A 23,561-nucleotide genomic window follows, 5' to 3' on the forward strand; every position below is an offset into this window, starting at 1 on the left:
AGATTTTGCTTAACTTACTAATGAGGCAACCAGTAAGGTGTTCAAAGGAAACCCCAAATAACAGACATATGTAGGCAATCAGAAATGTCGAAATTGATTTGTTAATAAATATTAAACTGATTACTTGGAGGGTGGGATGGGGAGATCAGTTGTATCTCTGCTGGACAAAATTTATTTGCACCTCTATGGGTGAAACCACATGCATTGCCATCAGTTTTAACTTACCAAGTTGTAAAATAGCTCAAAGACATTGAAAAGCAGGACACCTGCAGAATCAAGATAATTCAGAAGGACATGCTGGACACCTAGCATTCCACAGGACACCCATTCTGAAGTCTTTCTCGGGTTTTCCTGAGGCTTTCCTCTTCCGCTATCCAATTCATGCTCCCGTTGCCTAAAGCTAGAGCTTTAGTGGGATTGGTTCCTTATCCTGTAATGGGGCCCAAATCTTCATTCCTGAGGAATCTGAGGTCTTGGCAGTTTTGCCTCTGTAGGGCTGTAGTAATGACCCATTGACTTTTTTTTTTTTTTTTTTTTTTTTTGATACAGAGTCTCGCCCTGTCACCCAGGCTGGAGTGCAGTGGAACAATCTCGGCTCACTGCAACCTCTGCCTCCCAGGTTCAAGTGATTCTCCTGCCTCAGCCTCCCGAGTAGCAGGAATTACAGGCGTGCACCACCATGTCTGGCTAATTTTTGCATTTTTGTAGAGATGGGGGTTTCACCATGTTGGCCAGGCTGGTCTTAAACTCCTGATCTCAGGTAATCCACCTGCCTTGGCCTCCCAAATTGCTGGGATTATAGATGTGAGCCACCACGCCAGCCAAACCATTGACTTTTACCCCTGAACAAGACAGCCCTAGGAGGCCCCCCCAAGGTTGTTTGACTTCCATCTACTCTTCTTTCTGCCTCATTGTGTAGCAGCAGTCCTGGTTCCCCTTGATAATTAGGATCAGTTACCCCTTCAAAGCCCATAAGCCCCTTTATCATCTATTTCCTACTGGAGTGAGTATTGTGAAGCCACCAGGAGACAATACAAGTCTCTGCTTCCACTTCATTGAAACCATTTTGTATCCCCTGGTGGAAGCATCCATCCCTTAAGTACTAAAATCATCAAGAAGCAGAGATCAGAGGTTTGGGGATGAGAAGCAAAAATGTTGTGAATGGGTTAGAGCAATGATTCTCAACCTTTAACATGCATATGAATGAACAGGGGATCGCCTTAAAAGCAGATTATATCCAGTAGGTCTGGGGTGGGGTCTGAGATTCTGCATTTCTAACAAGCTCCCAGATGATGCCAACAGTGCTGGTCCATGGACCTCACTTTCATTGCAAGGAGCTGGCATTAGGCTTAATCATAGATTAAGGAACCCTCATTTCCTTGGTTCCTGCACCTTTAGATTATGGCTAAGAAGCAACACCATATGTTAGTCACTGGTTCAGAGGAGAAACTGCACCCTCCAGGACTGCACACCAATCTCATAAAATGCTGACTCCCAACTGGTTTGCTTTCAGAACCCTCCAATGCCAGGTAGCACCGTATAAGGCCAGCCACTGCAGGGCATTGGGTGTGTGATAAGATCAGTGACTCCCCAAAGCATCAGCCTATTGCCTTATTTCTTTTGCTATAAAGGAGGGTCCTTGATGAGAAGTAGTATTGTGTGGGATGCATCAAAAGGAAAAGGGTAATCCCTGCGTCCACAGCTTGCTGTGTGGCTGCCGGAAGCAGAGCAGTAGGAAAAGCAAGTCCACATGCAGAAAAAAATGAATATTCCAGAAAAGACCCTATGCCACCCACTCCATGAGGGAAGGGGCATGGTGGAGTGAACCTGCTTCCAGAAGACTGGCTGATGCCTTGGGATATGGTATCACCCTGGAGATGCTTGATCATTGCTGCTGGCAACATGATCTCTGAGCAGTGGTTGTGGCCAGGTCAGCCTCGCTGAGAGGGATGTCACATTGCTGAGCCCGTATCCTACCTCTTTCACTTCCACTTGGCTGCTTGGTATATGACCCCATTGAACATGCACTATCAAGCCTGAGGAAAGAGGCTGGCCGACATCCACAGACCTGACCATCTCATGCACTCGGTCACTAGGAGCCTCCTCTGCCATGGGACCTATTGGTGAGCATAAGCTTTGGGCCACCAATATATTCATTCTCTGCGCCCATTCACCTCATTTCCAGACCTCCTCAACAGGAGTCTCTCAGCCTCACTTCTTCCAAGAACCTCATCCTCTAGACAGAGCCTTAGCTGGTGTTTGAAAATGTGCCTGGGATTTGTTTTACTTAGGGATGGAAAGACACCAAGATGTGGAAATGACTGTCACGAAGGAAGAAGTCTAGAAGTGGGAGGGCCACATGCTTTGTAGGGTCACCAGGCCAGTCAGGAGGCTGATGGAGAGTAGGAAACGTGGGCAGTGGCCTTCGTTGTGGTTTCTGTGATAAAGGTAAGGCAAGACAGGGTAAACAGATTTCACATTGGCTAGGTGGAATCATTTCAGCAGGCTCCAAGGTGTGGGCGCTGCCTCTAGTTGTCTGGGACCTGGCTCTGGGGTGGTTATGGTTGGGGAATATTGCTCAACTTGTGGGAACTCCATAAAGAAAGTAATTTAGAGTATAGGCTCTGGACTGGTTAGTTTGCACATGAAGGATGTGCTGGGGCAAGGCTAGCCCTGGAAGGGCAGTCCCTCTGTAATTAGTGAGGCCCCAGATGCCAAAGCATCAAGAACACAGAAAATAAGAAAATGGAGTTCATATACCCGGTGACAGTGCGTGAACATTAACTCAGGGCATTTCTCCCTCCAGGCTAAGTGCCCTGCTCAAATTCCTGCCCGCAGGGGAATTTCACTTCCCCACTCTCCCAGGGTCACCCCTGACTATATAGCCATCCACGGTGAGCTCATACAATCAGATGGTGCAGAGTCATCTGTAAGGCAGGCTTGACTTTTTTCTTTCTGTCATTTGGCACAGGGAATTCCCTGTGAGGCTGAAGTGCAGGGCCCAGATGCATGAGGGGTGTGAAAGGCTTGAGAAATTGAGTGTGCCTGGTTAGAGGAGAGTGCAAAGGTGAGGTGAGGCTAAAGAAGTGGCTAAGCCTCCTCCTCTGCAACCCATAGGGAGGCCTTTGGCAGGCTGCCAGAAGCTCTGGCAGTGGGGTAGAATGGACCACGGAATTTCAGCCAGCTGCTGTGGCTCATGGAAAGTCTCCAGGCCACTTCCTACCCTGAGCTCTGGAGCTTCTTGCTGTGGCTGAGGGTCACAGCATCTTTCCCATCTCTTCACTCCTAGATCCTGCTCCTGACCAGTTTAGAGAGACTCCCCAGTCATGCTGTCAATGTTCCATTTGTCCAGGAGAGTTACTCCTGAATATTACCTTTCAAATTGGCCATAGCTCCCTCTCTCTATTCTGACTGAAGGCTTACCCAGGCTCCTCATCCCTATCTTGCAGGGAGGTTTGGATAGAATCTTTCAAACATGGAAAATTATATTTCAAACCTTGGGGAAAATAACTGTCATTTGATTTCCACGAGGAATGATGGAGAAAACCATTTCCTAGTAATTTTAGATGGATATGGTTTCCATCTCTGAGTCACCAGTGTTCCTTTGACCTTGTTAGCCTCAATGAATCATTCTCAGCTCCTTCTTTCTGCATGAAAGTATTTCAAAGGAGTGCATCATGGGAACTTCTTCAGGAGAATGCATTAAATCCCCTCTCAGACATGGCTGCAGCATCTCTGTCCATAGCCTCAACCTCCTTCCTGAGTTTGGTCTAGGAGTCTGTTGGGCATTTTTCTTGGCTGCCCTGAGCCACAGAAAGCTCGAACTCTTCTGCCTAAATTGGCTCTTTCTTTACTTTCTTGTTGGTGCAAGTGGCCCCATAATTATCAGTCACTGATGCCCTGACTTCACCAGGTGCCTTTCTTCCCATGTTTATGGAGTCATCTACTCAGTAGGCACTCATAGGGAGCATCTGTTGCCTCACAAACTGTCTAATTCTGTCTTTTCTTCTCAAAAAGCCATCTAGACAGTCTTTCTCAAAGTATATTCCTTCTTAACCTTTTGAAACCATTTCTTTCTGTTCCATTCACAGTGCCAGTATTCTAATCTGGTCGTTTGAAACATACTCATTCAGTACCTACTATATGTCAGGAACTGTTCTGGGTACTAGAGATATAATGATGTATAAGAAGAACTGGTCTCCACCCTCTGGGAGCTTACAGTGTATTGGGAAAAGCAAGGGAATAAACAGGTACTTTCAAAGCAGTGTGATAAATGTTACGACAGGGAATGCGTGTGGTACTATAGAGAAAGACAAGGAGAGGGTACTTACCCAAACTTTGGGTACGTCCTAGAGGAGGTCATGTTTTTGCTGAGATGAGAGAGCTGAAATCAGAGGCAAAAAAAGATGCTCTGTTGAGAATTGAAAGATTCGTTATGGTTGGAGTGGAAAATGTGAGAGGGTAGGGGTGTGGATGAGCTTTTGATGAAAATAATTAGGGGCCAGTTTGCGGGTGTGGTGGATCACACCTGTAATCCCAGCACTTTGGGAGACTGAGGCAGGTGGATTGCTTAAGCTCAAGAGTTCAAGATCAGCCTGGGCACAATGGTGAGACCCTGTCTCTACAAAAAATACAAAAAAACTAGCTAGCCTTGGTGGCATGCACCTATAGTCCCAGTTACTCAAGAGGCTGAGGTGGGAGAATCACTTGAGCCCAGCAGGTCGAGACTGCAGTGAGCTGTGTTCGCACCAGTGCACTTCAGCCTGAATAACAGAGTGAGACCCTGTCTCCCCTCAAAAAACAAAAAACAAAACAAAAAAAAACATAGGGGCCAGTTTATGCTAGGCCTCATAAGCCAATGTAAGGAATTTGGGCTTTATCTTAACAACAGTAAGGAACTATTGAAGGCTTTAAACTAGGAAAGAGAATCACCCACTTTAGGCTTAAGAATTTGTTTTTTGTTGTTGTTGTTGTTGTTGTTGTTGTTGTTGTTGTTGTTGTTGTTTTGAGACAGGGTCTTGCTCTGTTGCCAAGGCTGGACTACAGTGATATAATCACAGCTCACTGCAGCCTCGACCTGCCCAAGCTCAGGTGATCCTCCTGCCTCACCCACCCTCGTAACTGTAACTACAATTGTGCATCACCATGCCCAGCTAATTTTTCTGTTTTTTATAGAGACAGAGTTTCACCACATTGCCCAGGCTGGCCTCAAACTCCTGGGCTCAGGTGATCCACCTGCCTCAGCCTCTGAAAGTGCCTCAGTTCAGGCATGAGCCACCATGCCTGGCCTTAGGAAAATCATTTTGGCTGGAATTTGGAGGATGGATTGTGAAGGGGACAGAGGTGTAAAGGCCAGCATAAAGTTATAACTCTATTCTAAACAGGAGATGGTGGTGGTCTGAAGTAAGGAAATGGCAGAGGGGAATGGAGAAAATAAGATAGCTTCAAGAAAAAACAAGAGGGTAGAAGTGACAGAACTTGGGGACTGGTTACCTGTGTTAGGTGAGGAATGTACAGATTTCCCTAGGGACAGTGTCTAGTCTAGAGTTAGAAGCAGATGTCTAGAACAGAGCCCTAGGGAGGAAATGAAGAGACTGAGAAGAAGTGGCAAGAAAAGCAAGTGGAAAACCGGGACAACTGTAGTGTTGGGAGAGCTTTTCAGTATGTGATTGTTTCACTAACAGCTGAAAAGTCAAGCAAGTCAAGTAAAAACTGAAAAGAGGTTTCTTACCCTTCCTTGAAGTATGTTACAAAGTGGAGGCCCCAGTGAGAACAATTTTGATGTAATGGATGCACTGCAGTGAGCAAGTGAGGAATGAGAAAGTAGATCCTGCAAGTATAGATGACTCAATGGAGATGTTTGTAGCTAAGGGTTGCATCAAGGAAAGAGATTTTTAAAAAATTTTCTGAGATGGAGTTTCGCTCTTGTTGCCCAGGCTGGAGTGCAGTGGCATGATCTTGATTCACTGCAACCTCTACTTCCCGGATTCAAGCAATTCTCCTGCCTCAGCCTCCTGAGTAGCTAGGATTACAAGTGGATACCACCAAGCCTGGCTTTTTTTTTTTTTTTTTTTTTTTTTTTTTTTTTTTTTTGTATTTTTAGTAAAGACAGGGTTTCACCATGTTGATCAGGCTGGTCTCAAACTCCTGACCTCATATGATCCACCCGCCTCAGCCTCCCAAAGTGCTAGGATTACAGGCGTGACCCACCATGCCTGACCAAGGAAAGGGATTTTAAAAATTGTTATCATTGCCTTTTTGCTCTAATTGAAGACCCAAAGCATGAATTGACTACTAAAAAGAAAAAGCCTATAGAGAAGGAATTCAGGCTCCTGCCAATGTGTCTGGATACTGGTGTTGAGAATTCCCAGATCCTGAGCCCCAGCAGGCTATAGACTTTACAGTTGGACAAAACCTCATTTGCCCCCTGCTAAGGAGTCAGTCCTGCTACAGACAACCTTGGCAGTGCTGTCTCAGACAGTAGTTATTTGATGGACTAAACCTACCTTGTTTTTCTGATAGAGAAGATCTGTAAGTAATCCATTGAGAAACATGTTTTAGAGTCACAAAGACAACAGGGATTCACCAGAACAGCTTTCATTTTTGAAAGATATTTTTGCTGGGTATAGAATTCTTGGGTGATGATTTTTTTTTTCCTTTTAGCACTTTAAGATGTTGTTCCATTTTCTCTGATATTCATTGTTTCCAATGAAAAGTCAGCTATAATTCTTATTCCCATTCTCCTGTGTGTAATGTTTCTTTCCATCCTCTCTGCTTTTAAGATTTTCTACATGGTTAGGATTATTCTTTTTTTTTCTTCTTTTCTTTCTTTCTTTCTTTTTTTTTTAAAGCAGTTTTACTATGACTGGCCTAGGTACGGTTTTCTTTTTCTTTGTATTTATCTTGCTTGGGATTCACTGAGTTTCCTGGTTCTTTGGGTTTGTTTGTTTGTTTGAGACAGAATCTTGCTCTGTTGCCCAGGCTGGAGTGCAATGACATGATCTCGGCTCACTGCAAACTTTGCCTCCTGAGTTGAAGCAATTCTTGTGCCTCAGCCTCCTAAGTAACTGGGACTATAGTCACTCACCACCATGCCCAGCTAATTTTTACATTTTCAGTAGAGACAGGATTTCACCATGTTGCCCAGGCTGGTCTAGAACTCCTGGCCTCAAGTAATCCACCTACCTCAGCCTCCCAAAGTGCTCCCATCACGCCTGATCAGGGTTTGTTATTTTTTATCAAATTTTAGAACTTTGTAGCCAGTATTCTTCAAGTGTTTTTTTGGTTCCATTCTCATGTTTCTTTCCTTCTGGAATTCCTATTACATGTATGTTAGACTGCCTGATGCAGTTCAACAGATATTGAGCCTCTCAGTGTTGTTTTCCAATCTAGGCTTTAGTCTGCATGGCTTTAGTCTGGATTTATCTTCAAATACACAGATCTTTTCTTTTGTTGTATCCAATCTGCTATTAATTCTGTCATACCGTTTCATTTCAGATATTGTGCTTTGAATTCTAGGATATCATATGTTTCTTTTTTAAGAGTTTCTTTCTTTCTCTTGAAATCCCCCATCTCTCCACTCATTATATTCACATTTTCTTTTAGATTATTTAGCATAGTTAGACTTTTTAAAGAAAAATATGGCTGGGTGTGGTGGGTCACACCTACAATCCCAGCACTTTTGGAGGCCAAGGCGGGCAGATCACCTGAGGTCGGGAGTTCAAGACCAGCCTGACCAACATGGAGAAACCCTGTCTCAACTAAAAATACAAAATTAGCCAGGCATGGTGGCGCATGCCTATAATCCCAGCTACTTGGGAGGTTGAGGCAGGAGAATCACTTGAGCCTGGGAGGCAGAGGTTACAGTGAGTTGAGATTGCACCATTGCACTCCAGCCTGGGCAACAAAAGTGAAACTCCATCTCAAAAAACAAAACAAACAAACAAGAAACAAAAGAAAAATAATACTGAACACATCCTTTTCCTCCTAGGATAAGTATCTTGTTATGTGGTGACAAAACAAAAGTTAGTTTTCATAATAAAAGCTTTGTTAATAAGTTGCTGTGTATCTGCTTATCTTCTTTGTGAAGTGTCTGTTCAAATCTTTTGCCCATTTTTTAATTGGGTTGTTTTCTTATTGTTGAGTTTTAAGAGTTCTTTGTATACATTGAGTACAAGTCCTGTATCAGATATGTATCTTGCAAAATATTTTCTCCCAATCTGTGGGAGAAAATTGAGTTGTTTTCTTATTGTTGAGCTTTAAGATTTTTTTGTATATTTTAAATATAAGTGCTTTATCAGATATGTATTTTACAAATATTTTCTCCTAGTCTCCTTGTTCTCTAAATGTTATCTGTGCAGAGCAGAAGGTTTTGATTTTATTATTATTTCTTTCCTGACCACCTACTACCATCATGTCCTACACTAGTGTTTCAGGTTTATTTTTAAATGTCCTTTGCTGGGAGAAAGGGTCCATTCGTTCAGTTGGGAGCTTAGAATTTTATTTTTGGCTTACAATCCAGTATGTAGGTGGTTTGCTGGTAGCCTAAGAATCAAAAGAGCAATGCAAAATTGATACTTTGGCTTTGTTAGAATTCCTCACCTCACAGGGACTTCAGACCTCACTAGACAAATTGTAATATTGTCAAACCAAGGTAAAATATTTAGGACATTTGTCACTGAATGCCACAAAGTGTTATAATCTAGGAGTTAGCTAATTTTGCAGATGAAATGGCCTGTGACAACAAATTTAACTTAGACAATTTGGGGGACTAGTAGGATATTTTCCACAGTGGAGTCCAGGGTCAAAAGATAAAATTACAACAAATTAAGTTTAAATACCTCAGTTGGCTTTATTGTGAGCCTAGAATTGGGCAACACTTCATTCTATAAAATAGAACAAGTGTTCTAATAAGCTGAACTGAAGGGATTGGCTTTATAGAGAGAAGGGATGAAGAAAAAAGTTTTTAATTTTAATGAAGTCCAACTTAACGATTTTTTTCTTTCATAGATCATACCATTGATGTTGTATCCAAAAACTCAGTGCCAAGCCCGAGGTCTTTATATTTTCTTATATGTTGTCTTCTAGAAGTTTTTTTAGTCTTGTGTTTTGCATTTAGACCTATGATCCATTTTGAGTTAATTTTTGTGAAAGATGTAAGGTGAGTGCCTAGATCCATTTTTCATTGTTGTTATTGCATGTGAATGTCCAGTTTTCCCAGCATCATTTGTTAAAAAGACCATCTTTTCTCTACTGAATTGCTTTTGCTCCTTTGTCAAGGATCAAATGACTATACTTGTATGGGTCGATTTCTGGGATCTGTGTTCTGTTCCATTGATCTATTTGTTTATTTTTTCACCAATTCCACGTGGTCTTGATTATTTTAGCTTTATATTAGGTCTTGAAGTCTGATAGTTTTAGTCTTTCAATGTTGTTCTTCTTTGGTATTATATTAGTTGTTCTGGTCTTTTACCTTTCCATATAAACTTTAGAATCAATTTATTGATATCCATAAAAACTTGCTGGGATTGTGATTGGGGTTGCATTGAATCTATAGCTCAAGTTGGGAAGAAGTGACATCTTGACAATATTGAGTTCTCCTAAATGTGAACATGAAATATTTCTCAATTTATTTAGATATTTGATTTCTATCATTTTTATAGTTTTCTTTATATAGACTTTTTACATATTCTGTTAGATACATTTCTAAGTTATTCATTTTTAGGTGGTACTAACATAGGTAGTATTTGTGTTTTAATTTCAAGTTCCAGTTATTATGTAGGAAAGCAATGGACTTTCATGTATTCACCTTGTATCCTGCAACCTTGCTATAATCATTTATTAATTCCAGGAGGATCTTTTGGTGAGTTCCTTGGAATTTTCTACATAGACAGTTACACCATCTATGAGGAAAGATAGTTTTATTTCTTTCTTCCCAGTCCATATATGTTTTCTGTTTCTTGTCTTATTGCATTATCTGGCACTTCCATTATGATATAGGAGTGATAGAAGAGAATATCTTTGCCCTTTTTCTGATCTTAGGAGGAAATCATCTATTTTCTCACCAGTGAGTCTAATGTTAGCTGCAGGGTTTTTTTTTTTTTTTAATATGTTATTTATCAAGTTGAGGAGCTTCCCTTCTATTTTTACTTTGCTAAGGTTTTTTTTAACGTCACAAATGGGTGTTGGATTTTTTTCATTACCGATTCAGTTTCTTAAATAGACTGTGGGCCCTTTGCACATTTTTAACTAGGTTATGTACTCTTTTATTGTTGAGTTGTAAGAGTTTTTTCCGCCGGGTGCGGTGGCTCAAGCCTGTAATCCCAGCACTTTGGGAGGCCGAGGCGGGTGGATCACGAGGTCAGGAGATCAAGACCATCCTGGCTAACATGGTGAAACCCCGTCTCTACTAAAAATACAAAAAACTAGCCGGGCGTGGTGGCGGGCGCCTGTAGTCCCAGCTACTCGGAGGCTGAGGCAGGAGAATGGCGTGAACCCGGGAGGCGGAGCTTGCAGTGAGCCAAGATTGCGCCACTGCACTCCAGCCTGGGTGACACAGCAAGACTCCATCTCAAAAAAAAAAAAAAAAAAAAAAAAAGAGTTTTTTTATATATTTAGATATAAGTACCTTATCAGATGAATGATGTGCAAATGTTTTCTACCATTTTATGGATTGTCTTTTTACTTTCTTGATGGTGTCCTTTGAAGCAAAAAAGTTTTTAATTTTGAAGAAGTCTAATTTGTCTTCTTTTTGAGGTAGGATCTTGCTCTGTTGCCCTGGCTGAAGGGCAGTGACATGATCATAGCTTACTGCAGCCTTGAACTCCTGGGCTCAAGCCATCCTCCTGCCTCAGCCTCCCAAATAGCTAGCTAGGACTAGAGGTGTGTGACACCATGCCTGACTACTTTTTGAGATTTTTAGTGGAGACAGTGTGTATTAGTCTATTTTCACACTGCTATAAAGAACTTCCCTGAGGCTGGGTAATTTAGAAATGAGATTTAATTGACTCACAGTTCTGCATGGAGAGGGAGACCTCAGGGAACTTACAATCATGATGGAAGGTGAAGGGGAAGCAGGCACCTTCTTCACAAGCTGGCAGGACAGAGAGAGAGAGCAGAGGAAACTACCTCTTTTAAAACCATTAGATTTTGTGAGAACTCACTCACCATCATGAGAACCACATGGGGGAAACCGCCCCCATGATCCAATTACCTCCCACCAGGTCCATCCTCTGACATGTGGGGATTAAAATTGGATTACAATTTGAGATGAGATTTAAGTGGGGACACAGCCACACAGTCAAACCATATCATGGGGTCTCATTATGTTGCCCTGGCTGATCTCAAATTCTTGGCCTCAAGCAATTCTCTCACCTTGGCCTCCCAATAGATTGTTTTTTTTTTTTTTTTTTCCCCAAGACAGAGTCTCGCTCTGTCACCCAGGCTGGAGTGCAGTGGCCCAATCTCAGCTCACTGCAACTTCCTCCTGCCGGGTTCATGCCATTCTCCTGTGTCAGCCTCCCAAGTAACTGGGACTACAGGCACCTGCCACCATGCCCGGCTAATTTTTTGTATTTTTAGTGGAGATGGGTTTTCACCGTGTTAGCCAGGATGGTCTCGATCTCCTGACCTTGTGATTCACCTGCCTCAGCCTCCCGAAGTGCTGGGATTACAGATGTAAGCCACCGTTCCTGGCCTTTTAGTTTGTTTTTGTGTGTTTGCGTGTGCTTTTGGTGGTATATCTAAGAAAGCATTGCCTGATCCAAGGTCAGAAAAATTTAATTATACGTTTTCTTGTAAATGTTTTGTAATTTTAACTGTTACATTTAGGTCTCTGATCCGTTTGAAGTTAATTTTTGTATATGGTGTGAAGTTGTTCAACTTTATTCTTTTACATGTGGATATCTAGTTATCTCAAAACATATTGATACCTTTTAAAGCCCTTGTCTGCTAATTTTAATATTTAAGTCATCTGTGGATCTGTTTCTATTGACCAATTTTCTCCTAACCATGGATTATATTTTCCTATTCCCTCACATATATAGTATTTTATTGTATACAGAAACTTGTGTGTGATTCATTGTGGAAACCCCAGATATTTTATACATTTTTCTTATTTTTTATGTTTATAGCTTTAGGGGGTACAAGTGCAGGTTTGTTACATGGATATATTGCATAGTGATGAAGTATGGGCTTTTAGTGTAACCAACACCCAAGTAGTGTAAACTGTACCCATTAGGTAGTTTCTCATCCCTCATCCCCTCCTACTTTCCCACCTTTTCAAGTCTCCAAAGTCTATGAAGCCACTCTCCATGTCCATGTGTACACATTATTTAGCTCCTATTTATAAGTGAGAACATGCAGTATTTGACTTTCTGTTTCTGAGTTATTCTACTTATGATAATGGACTCCAGTTCCATCGATATTGCTGCAAAAGACATGATTTTTTTTTATGGTTGAGTAGTATTCCATTGTGCATATATGTATATACACCCCAATTTCTTTATTCAGTCATCCATTGATAGACACTTGAGTTGTAGATTTATTTTTGCCTTCTTGTGAAGAATGTTGAGTGTTGTTCTAGCAGGCAGTTAAATTCAGGCAGATCACCTTGACCCTGTAGCAGCTAGATAAGTTTTGTTTGGACAGGTGTATTTCAATTTTGCTCTTAGTCATAGAGTTAAGCTCTTAGTGTTAGGATGTAATTTTTACTGCTAAGATGTGGTCCTCCAGGTGTTTCACTGGAAATTCCTAATGCTTACCAAACCCCTCTAACTTTGCATGACTTGAATTCCAAACTTTGTTTCCCCAACAGTGGGCAGAAGCTGAATCTCTGCTCAACTCTGAGCTTTTCAACTTTCCAGCTGTTTATATCTACATTTATATCTATATGTATTTATATCTATATTATTATACAGACTTCTTTGTTTGGAGTCTTACCTGCTTCTGTGCATTTCAGGGACCTGCCAGGTTTTTGAAGGGAATTTATATATAGATTTTTGGGGCTGCCCCTTTATGGCTTCCCTATTTCTGAGATTTTTCTCTGTCCAATTCCAGCATCTCTGGCAGTCTCAAACTCCACTTTCCATTTCTTTGGACAAATAAGACTGTGGATTTGTGCTCGAGTTCTGTCGGCCCCATGATGTGCAGAGTGAGGACTGTCCTCAGCCACACTGACCTGTGCTAACCCAGTGTGCTTCCTGTACTCCAAAGCTTGAATCCCTTGCAATCTCTGTCTGCTTTTTATATTGCTCTCCAGTGCCTTCAAACAGTTGTTTTGAAATATTTTGTTTGGTGTTTATTATCATTATTAGTAGGAGCCTTAGTTCAATATAAGCTACCCTACTTTTGCCAGAAGCCAGAAGGAGTAGACTAAGGAATCTGGACTTGATTCTGCAGGCTGGGATATTTTAAATGGGGTGATAGTCTGATGAGTTTATACTTTCGGGAGAATAGTACAGGGGTCGCCTGGTATTAGAATGGGTTGCTGAGGGGAAGTCACGAAACAAGGGAAGTAGGAGTAGTTTAAGAGAGAGGGGGAAAAGGCCTTAGTTAGGGGAGAAAGGCAGTAGAAATTAAAAAGGATGGTCACATGGGAGAGATAAAAAGGAAGATCAGGATTCTTAGATTACTACCACGCCATCCCAGAGAGTCTGGCCCAGTTACACTTCATTCCAGGGTGTGTTTGTGTGGAGGCCTAGAGCATTTTCTCCCCTGATGTTAGTTCTGAAAAATGACCTGACTGAATCCTGGGTCACTCTTGGTCTGCAAGTCTCCCTGGCTCACTTGTGGGCCACTTGACCTTCAGCCTGAGTCAGCTGTGGAATAGCCCATTTGCTTCCACTTTCAAGATCTGGAGCAGAACTGGACATAAGCTGAGGAAGGATAAGGAGAAGGCTACAAATGCAGGCTGCGCCACCTGGATGTGCCTCTGTAACTGCCACCAGGGCCTGTTCTTCCTGGTGTTGGGCAGCATTTTTCCTAGACCTTTTCTACCAGCTGTGTTGCTTTCTGTTTCAACAGGTCAAATGGATGATGTACTGGATTATATTTGCACTTTTCACCACAGCAGAGACATTCACAGACATCTTCCTTTGTTGGTAAGTACTCCAAGAGTTGGGACGTTTCTAAGGATGATTTTGCTTAGTGTCAGTCAGGGGGATATGGGAAAGGGCTGAACCCAGCCTCAAACCTCACCTCAGACCAGAGACACAAGTGCAGGGATGTTAACTGGAGCATTTTCAATAGATTAGTCTACAAAGTTGTTCTTCAAGTAAATATTTATTGAATGACCCTATAAAGAACAGTTATTGTTCTAAGCCCTGTGAATATAGTCATGGACAAGACAGATACACATCCTCAATTAATGGAGTTGGTAAAGACGCATTCGTATGTTAAAAAAGAAAAGGAGCGAGGAGACCAAGGGCTAAAGCTGGGAACTGAAAAAATGCAGACTACCGGGGCATTACTCATTTCTCCAGCTCTGATCCGCTGTACCAGGGGTCTAACCAGGCCTGTGTCTGACTCCTTCCTGAATAGCCCAGTGAATTCATCTAAACAGCCTTCCCACAGCAGCTTCCCACTCCAGGTGGCCAGACGGGAGTTCCAGACCAGTGTTGTCTCCCGGGACATTGACACAGCAGCCAAGTTTATTGGTGCTGGGGCAGCCACAGTTGGTGTGGCTGGTTCAGGGGCTGGCATTGGAACGGTGTTTGGCAGCTTGATCATTGGCTATGTCAGGAACCCATCTCTCAAGCAGCAGCTCTTCTCCTTTGCCATTCTGGGCTTTGCCCTGTCTGAGGCCATGGGGCTCTTCTGTTTGATGGTCGCCTTCCTCATCCTCTTCGCCATGTGAGGCTCCGTGGGGGTCACCTGCCTGTTGCTGCTGCGACTCCACGCCATTCCTGGTGCTGGGGTGTACTAAGCTTTACCATTAAACACAACGTTTCTCTAAAAAAAAAAAAAAGAAAGAAAGAAAAGGAGTGAAAGAAACAATGCACAAAAATGTACAGGAAAAACTGAGTTTCCTTCTCACTCAATTCATTGTCAACGTAATCACTACTCACAGTTGTGTATCCTCTTAAAAAACTAATATATGGCCTGGGCATTGTGGCTCATGCCTGTAATCCCAGCACTTTGGGAGGCCAAGGCAGGTGGATCACCTGAGGTCAGGATTTTGAGACCAGCCGGGCTAACATGGTGAAACCCCATCTCTACTAAAAAAAATACAAAAAAATAATTAGCCAGGCATGGTGGCACACACCTGTAGTCTCAGCTACTTGGGAGGCTGAGGCAGGGGAATCACTTGAACCCGGAAGGTGGAGGTTGCAGTGAGCCAGGATTGCATCATTGCACTCCAGCCTGGGTGACAAAGCAAGACTCTGTCTCAGAAAAAAAAAAAACAAAACAAAACTAATGTGTGTGTGTATATACACACATTTTACACACACTTCTTTTTTTAAAAAGCAGTATTATAGTATACATAAGAGTTCTCACTTTGCTTATTAAATTTATTTTGGAAATACTTTTATATGAGCATAAATACATCTACCTGTTATTTTAATGGCCACATAATATTTCATGGCATAGATGGAGCATAATTTATTTAAGTCATCCTCTTTTGATGGGCATTTAAGTTGATACCCATTTTTTTGTCTTATAAGTAATGCAGCTATTTCCAGCAATGAAGCAATTAAAAACAAGCTAGATCTTTGTATTGCTGTATTGTGCCTTCTTAGGCGAAAGAAGCTGTAAATAATATATCGATTTCTGTTTGTATTTAAAGAGTTGTGTGTGTGTACATGTGAATGTGAATGTGTATTAAAAGTAGTGTGGAAAATATAGTTAACGAGGGTTATTTCTACGACTTGGGATCATGGGGTTGGGTTTGCATTTGCTGTATTGTACGAATGTTTTAACCATGGTCAAGTGTCATCAGAGAAAGTAATAAAGATATTTCCACTTTGGAGAAAACAGGTTCTTACCCAAAAAGGATCAGTATGGAATTACCCTCTGGGATGTCCTAGGCCAAGAAACAGACCTGAATAGCACTCTCTGAATCCTGTTTTGAGTCAATGGCCTTAATTATCTTAGTATGTACTTTTCCCCATAACATAGCTTTCACCTCCACTGAGAGAAATAGATGTCCCAGCCATTGTGGCCTCAAACTGTAGTGAAGGAGTCTGGATTTCCTAATTCAATATGCTTGTGCCTTTGTGCCCTGCACCACACAGAGATAATGCAGCAGACTCTGGATGGAGCTGAGTCTCCTTAAGTGGAGACACAGCCCTCTGCTGAGCCATCCCTTGTCTCCCTGAGGCCTTAAGGTTGGCACTGGAAGTCAGGCCATTTTGTGCAGAGCTACATCAGGAAGACTCCTGTCTGATTCACAAAGATGAGAGTAGAGGCCAGCCCAGTCAAGACTGTGTAGTCAATTAAATAGCAGGTCCTGCCATCCAGCCTTTCCTCCTTAACAAGGCCTCTGTCTGGTGCTAGGGTCCTCTTCTGTCTTCCCGTGTTAGTCTCACAAGCTCATTCCTGGGGATATCAGCATTTCAGCCTCACTGCTTTTTGCTGGGTGGAAATCCTATCTAATGATGGCTATGTTCCTCCTGGATAGCTGGAATATGCCCTTACCTGTGGCCCTGGAATTTCAGAGTTTCATATCTAGTAAGTGCTCAAAAACTATTTCTAGAATTGATTTCATTTTGATTTTGGGAGTCATATTAGTTTTCTATTGCTGCCTTAACAAATTACCACAAATTTAACAGCTTAAAACAGTACAAATGTTTGATTCCACAGCTTCTATAAGTCAGAAGTACAGGTGGAATCATCCTCTGCTTATAATCTCACAAGACCAGAATCAAGGTGTGGGCCAGCCTGGTCTTTTATCTGAAGGCTCTGGAGGAGATTCCCCTTCCAGGCCCATTCAGATTATTGGCAGAATTCAGTTCCTTATGATTGTAGGACTGAGGTCCCCGTTTTCTTGACACATGCCACCACCTTCATCTTCAAGCCAGCGATGGCATGTTGAGTCCTGCCCATGCTTTGAATCTCTGTCTGCTTCTGCCACCAGTTAGGGAGGGTCTTTGCTTTTGTTTTAAGGGCTCATGTGATTAGATTAGGCCTTCCCCAATAATCCCATATAATCTCCCTATTTTAAAGTCATCTGATCAGTAACCTTCATTACATCTGCAAAGTCCCATTTGCCATGTAAAGTAACGTATTCATGGGAGTTACACCAAGGAAGAAGAACTTGGCCAAAATTCTGCCGACCACAGGAGGACGTTTGATACCTGGTATATTTGGAGCAGGTATGGGTAGCATCCCCCTCTCTTCCTGACCCATGTGGAGGCCTCTTCTGTTCCCTCATTTGGTCTCTTAGCTGGGGGTGTCCAGGCAGTTTGTGGATGGGAAGTGAGGGTCCTTTGCTCTTCTCCTGGTGGCCTGAGCTCTGCTTCTTCAGGAAAGAGGCTCCTTGGGAACTTTTCTGCCTGCTTTATCCCACAGCCTGATCATGCCCTCACCCTGCTTTCTCTTTTTCTCCCAACCTCCAGGTATCATAGATCCTAGTCTTCTTCTGGGAGGGTCCTCTGTCTCCTTCCTTCCTCTCACCCTGAGAACAGGCACGGGATGGGCCCATCTGGGAATGTAGGAATTTTGCTTCACTTCCAAGGACATGGGCACCATCTCCACAGCTGTGAGCATTCTTTACTATTAAAAAAGGTTAAGGGGAGAGTTTCTGTCCTAAAATATGTCTTCTGTCTTCCTAGAAGCACCTTTAACTTCTGTTCTCTTCCAGAATTGGAGCCCCTTGTATGGACCCTCTCTTCCTCACTCTTCGCTCACCCCCATTCCCTTCTTCCCACTTCTCCTCTAGGGCAGGTCCCTTTTCATGGTTAACTTTGTAAAACTTTCTATCTTGATGAAAACAGCAATTATTTATGGTCCCAGAATAGATAAGATGGTGGTTTGTTTCACAGGTTGTAGAAGTGATTTTATTTAGTTTTTATTATTATTATTATTATAAAATAATACAGTCTGGGCATGGTGGCTCACACCTGTAATCCCAGCACTTTGGGAGGCCGAGGCAAGTAGATCACTTGAGGCCAGGAGTTCGAGACCAGCCTGGCTAACATGGTGAAACCCCATTTCTACTAAAAAATACAAAAATTAGCCAGGTGTGGTGGTGCAGCACCTGTTGTCCCAGCTATTCAGGAGGCTAAGGCAGGAGAATCGCTTGAACCCGGGAGGCAGAGGTTGCAGTGAGCCGAGATCGCACCACTGCACTCCAGCCGGGCGACAGAGCAAAACTCTATCTCAAAAAAATAAAAATAAAATAAAATAATACATACATAAGGAAAAATGAAATAGAAACAATACACTGAAGAGTAAGTGTCTCTCCTCCCCCTCTCCTCCCCAGACCCACAGTCTCCCTCGCTAGAAGTACCATTGGTTTTTTTTGTTGTTGTTGTTGGAGACGGAGTGCAGTGGCGCAATCTTGGCTCACTGCAACCTCTGCCTCCCAGGTTCAAGCGATTCTCCTGCCTCAGCCTCCTGAGTAGCTGGGACTACAGGCACATGCCACCATGCCTGGCTAATTTTTTATATTTTCACCATGTTAGCCAGGATGGTCTCTATCTCCTGACCTCGTGATCTGCCCACCTCGGCCTCCCAAAGTGCTGGGATTATAGGCGTGAGCTACCATGCCTGGCCAGTAACACTGTTAAAAGTTACTTGTGTTTTCTTTTCTTCCAGAAATGCTCTCTACACATTTATTGCATGTATTTTAGACAGTTTCATCCCCTGTCTAACCCTCTTAGAATACATCTGCCCCTCTAGAGTGTCTGGGTGTTATATGGGGAGAGTCGGGAGATGACAGCTGCCCTGTGCTCCCCAGTGCTGTGCATATGCCTTGGAAAAGATGGAGGAAATGTGGTGGGTGCATCTGGCCTTTTCAAATACATCTCAGAGGTCAGGGTTCTTCAAGGAGTTCTCATTACAAAATGAGTAGGGCCTTACTCTGCCTTTCAAGGTAGGCTGGAAGAAGACTTGGTGGTGATTGTGTTGGTAGAGTCAAGGGACCCCAGGGCCTCTAGGAAGCACAGGGTCTGAGTGGATCAGCCTAGATTATCTTGTGATGCCTGTCAAGGACCTGGTTTTGTATGTGATGATTCCAGAGGCAGCAGGACTGTTCCCCTCCAACCCATGCCCCCACACTTCAGTGACAGAGATTTTCAGGCTTTATGTGGGGAGGTCCTGGCTTTAAATCCAGAGTCAGCATACTTTTTTTTGTAAAAAGCCAGATAGTAAATGTTTTGAACTTTCAGGCCATATGATCTTTGTTGCAACTGCTCAACTCTGCTATTAGCATGAAATGAACCATAGACAATTAATAAATCATTGTGCACAACAGTGTTCCAATAAAACTTTATTTATAAAAACAGATGACAGGCTGGATTTGGCCCATGGGCCATGGGTTATTGGGACCCCTGGATCCATTCTAGCAAGTAACAGAGACCCCTCTGACAAACTCAAGGAAAAGAATATAAAACAATGACACTCTGTTGGTAGATGCTGAAGTAACTCACAGAATAAAAGGAAAAGCTGAAAAACTAAGACTCTGGAAAGGGAGGAGCCAGAGTGCCCTAGGAACCCTAGCACTGAAGCGCTGCCAGTTACTCCCCTCAGCACTGTTCACAAAGAGGTTCCCTTGTAGCTTGGCTGTAGTAGCTAAAGATCATAACCATAGTAAATATCCATTCATGGGGGCCTGAGCCAGTGCTCATACACTCATATATAGCCATTAAGATGAGTGAGATAGGCCAGGCGCAGTGGCTCATGCTTGTAATCCCAGGCGGGTGGATCACCTGAGGTCAGGAGTTCAAGATCAGCCTGACCAACATGGTGAAACCCCGTCTCTACTAAAAATACAAAAATTAGCTGGGCATTGTGGTGCACACTTGTAATCCCAGCTACTTGGGAGGCCAAGGCAAGAGAACTGGTTGAACCCAGAAGGTGGAGGTTGCAATGAGCTGAGACCGCGCCATTGCACTTGAACTAGGCATCAGAGTGAAACTGTCTAAAAAAAAAAAAAAGATGAGTGAGTGAGTGAGGTAACTCTCCCTGTACTGGTATGAGATAGTCCCCAAGGCATACTGTTGATTGTGTGTATGTGCTGTGCTGGGAGAAGCAAGATGTAGTAATGGGTATATAGAATGCTTCTGTCTGTTGGGGGCAACTCAGGAAGTCATATATACCTGCATGATGTATGCCTGGCCCTAGTCTATCTCTGGAAGGATATGCAAGTAACTGATAATATTTTTGCTTTTAGAAAAGGGACTAGGGGTCAGGCCGGGGAAGGAGACTCTTTGTTGTATATGCTTTTGGACTTTTAGAATTTTTTTAAACTATATGCATGCATGACCTATTTTTTAAAAAGACATATTTTATGTAATAAATAAAAGAGCTGCAGTGCGACAGATTATGTGTGTGTCTTGTGTTGGTGTCTGAGCTTGTTGGCTTCATTTCCTTTCCCTTTGGTGCTGGTGAATACTTGTTTTCAAAACAAAAGTTCCTCCATTATTAATCACCAGAGTGTTCAAATGTGAGAGAATCACACCTCTGTTCTTCAGTCTCTCTCTTTTCTGGCTGTGAAACATTAAACAATCTTTCCACGAAAGTGCCCACTAATTGCTGAGGGAATATTCAGGAAGCACCCACCAGAGGCAGAAGGCAGGGGCCCAGGAGACCTTGGTGAAGAAAGGAGGCGTGGGTGGGGCTGCTAACTGGGGGATGGGGTGTCTATGTGAGAGTTAAGGGCCCTCGAATGACTTGCTCTTTTTGATTTTCTGATCGCTTATCTGGGGAGGATGCCTGGAAAGGACTTCCTGATCTTTAAGACTAGGACAGGTGACTGTCTCATCTCATAGCATCAGGTTTTAAGGATACCTGGGATTTGTTTTAAGCAAGTGTGGGTAAGACACAGACATGGAAATAATTGTCGCAAAAGGAGAAGTTTCTTTACTCACAGATTCCTAGAAACAGGAGGCACAGCATACCATGCAGAGCCACATTGGGGGCCACTCAGGGTCTGTCAGGAGAAGAGGAAGGAACCAGGGTGAGGGACTTTGTCATGTTCCATGCTGAAGGAAGAAAAGGGCAAAGCAGGGTGGGCAGGCTTGGGCTTGGCTGGTTTGAATAATCTCAGTGGGCTCTAGGGTATATGGGCTGTCTCTGGTTGTCTAGCCCTGGCCCTGGGGTGATTGGGGCAGGTGGATGGTGGCCTGGAATGTGAGAGTCCATTAGAGGCCGTGGCTGGAGCCTGGGCCCATGGATTGGTTGGTTTGCATATGAAAGGTATGTTGCAGGTGAGTTCTTTACTATCTCTAGCAATTGGCTCACCTTGGGAGGGGCAGTTCCTCCAGAGTCAGCAAGGCCCCAAAGTACATCAGAATTCAGAAAATAAAAAATAAACCATAAACACATGGTTACTACACCTCTGGACTGCCAAATATGGTTGCTCAGGTTGTTCACAGCACACAATATCTAACCAAGCAGGTGAACGGGGCTGAAATCCAGACCAAGCTCTGTGGTTCATGTGGCCACAGAACTACTTCCAGTTGAAGAGGCCAGTTTTCTTCTAATCCATTCAAAGGCACCGTGTGGGCTAGCACTATGGCACATGTCTCAGGTTTCTGTTCTATATTATTTGTGATTATTTTATAAATCATTTCATTTAGGTTTTTTTAAAAAAAAATTATAAAATAATACAGTCTGGGCATGTTTCCCTGACTGGACCCTTAGTTCCAAGGATGCCAGAATCTTGTCTGTGTTTCCCACTGGACCAGAAGCTCCAAGAGGGCAGGAATCAGGTCTTTGCTCACAGTTGCCTCTCTGTACCTCCTTGTACCTGGTGCTCAGTACAAGCTTGCACGTACAGGGCCTGGGTGCCTGTGGGGGGACAAATCAATGAACAAGCTTGAGGGTATGCAGGACTGCAAACTCCAAAATTATGTGTTATCTGCACTGTGGACTCTTCTATTTCTTGGCACTGAGAAGATCAAAATCTGTTTGCCTGCCATTGACTTGAGTAGGGTGAGTAGCATTCTCCTTCCTATCAAGAGCTAGGCTCTTGTCCTTGCCTCTATTTGGGCCAAGAATTCATTCTCAGTCTAGAGATTTTTTTGTCAGCTCCTCCCTGCTGTAATTCCCTCTGGTGTTTTTGCCTTCTTGGATGTGAGTGAAGAGTGAGTGACTGGGTGTACAGCACAGAAGAGATCCCCTGAGCCTGTAGGCTGTGGCCGGAGCCCCAGCTCCAATCTAAATGAGCACAGCCTAGCAGGAAGCTCCAGCCTGTGCCAGGCAGGTCATGGGGGTGATTGCTGGAGAGAACCTGTGTTCCTGGTTTGCTTTGGTAACAAAAGAAAACACGAACTGGTTTTCAAAGAGAGACGTTGGGGTTGTACTGTGCGTGTGTGCAAGTGTGTACCCTTGCCTTCATAGGTGGAGGACAGGAATCTGGGAAACTTGCAGCAGTATGTAAGCAGGAGAGGCGTCCTTGCCACCCACCGGGTCTCCTTCAAAAGGGCAGTGTTGCTGAGAACCTAACAGAACTTGTGTTTTCCTCTGTCTCTCCAGGTTTCCATTCTATTATGAACTAAAAATAGCATTTGTAGCCTGGCTGCTGTCTCCCTACACAAAAGGCTCCAGCCTCCTGTACAGGAAGTTTGTACATCCCACTCTGTCTTCAAAAGAAAAGGTAATATGTGCTGCCATGCCTTTCATTCTTTCTAACAAGCGAGAAAATAAGTGAAATAAATAATAATAAAAGAAAATAAAGAAAATAAATAAAAAGGGATGATCTTATTGCAGGAGACTTCTCATTTGGCTCTCATTTGCCTCCAGCAAGTCATTCTTCCTAATCTTTTTTTTTTTAAGTGTATTTCTGGGATGTGTTTAAAAATAGTGGTGAAGTTCTCTAAAAGATGTTATTTGTCATTATTTACTGGAAAACATTTCCATAAATTGAAAGAAAAGAAAGAAAAAAATTCACTCACAATTTAACCACGCAAACTGAACCACGCAAACTGAATTTCCTTCCTTTTGTCATGCTTAGCCCCTGACCTTTTATAGATATGATTTTTACATAGTCTATTTTGAATCTTACCTGGAAGCCAGGTGCAGTGGTGCATTCCTGTAATCCCAGCTACTCAGGGGCATAAGGTGGGAGAATCACTTGATCCCAGAAGTTCAAAGCCAGCCTAGACAACCTAGAGAGTCTTCATCTCTAAAAAAAAAAGAAAGAAAGATTAAAATTTTATGTAGAATTTTTTAAATGACTTTTAAAACTTAAAATACATAAAATATTTGTATCCTGAGATCTTAAATGTGTTTGCACATAAATCCATTTCTACTTGGTCTTCATAATACCCATGGTGATGTTCCCTTACTGCTAGATATTTAGATTGTCTCTACTTTTTCCTGATATAGATAGTTCTGCAGTGAGCACTACTATTCCTGGTGTTTAGTTGCTTCCTTTGATTGTCTTAGAATTAATTCCC

General features: G+C 42.9%; 1 protein-coding gene and 1 pseudogene across 4 annotated transcripts in view; both read left to right on the forward strand.

Annotated features, from left to right (window-relative positions):
• Positions 1–23,561, forward strand: part of REEP1 (receptor accessory protein 1) — a 125,836-nt gene that overhangs the window by 63,606 nt on the left and 38,669 nt on the right. For all 3 annotated transcript variants that reach the window (XM_030921235.1, XM_030921237.1, XM_030921236.1), the window contains exons 3-4: positions 14,023–14,099; positions 22,639–22,759. In XM_030921235.1, coding sequence (XP_030777095.1) covers positions 14,023–14,099; positions 22,639–22,759 — 198 coding nt within the window. The remainder of the gene's footprint in view (positions 1–14,022; positions 14,100–22,638; positions 22,760–23,561) is intronic.
• On the forward strand, positions 14,410–14,965 carry LOC104677066 (annotated as a pseudogene). The gene has a single exon (XR_750001.2). The product of XR_750001.2 is annotated as an ATP synthase F(0) complex subunit C1, mitochondrial pseudogene (transcript).

Source organism: Rhinopithecus roxellana, chromosome 17 (assembly GCF_007565055.1).
Source record: "Rhinopithecus roxellana isolate Shanxi Qingling chromosome 17, ASM756505v1, whole genome shotgun sequence".
Classification (NCBI taxonomy): domain Eukaryota; kingdom Metazoa; phylum Chordata; class Mammalia; order Primates; family Cercopithecidae; genus Rhinopithecus; species Rhinopithecus roxellana.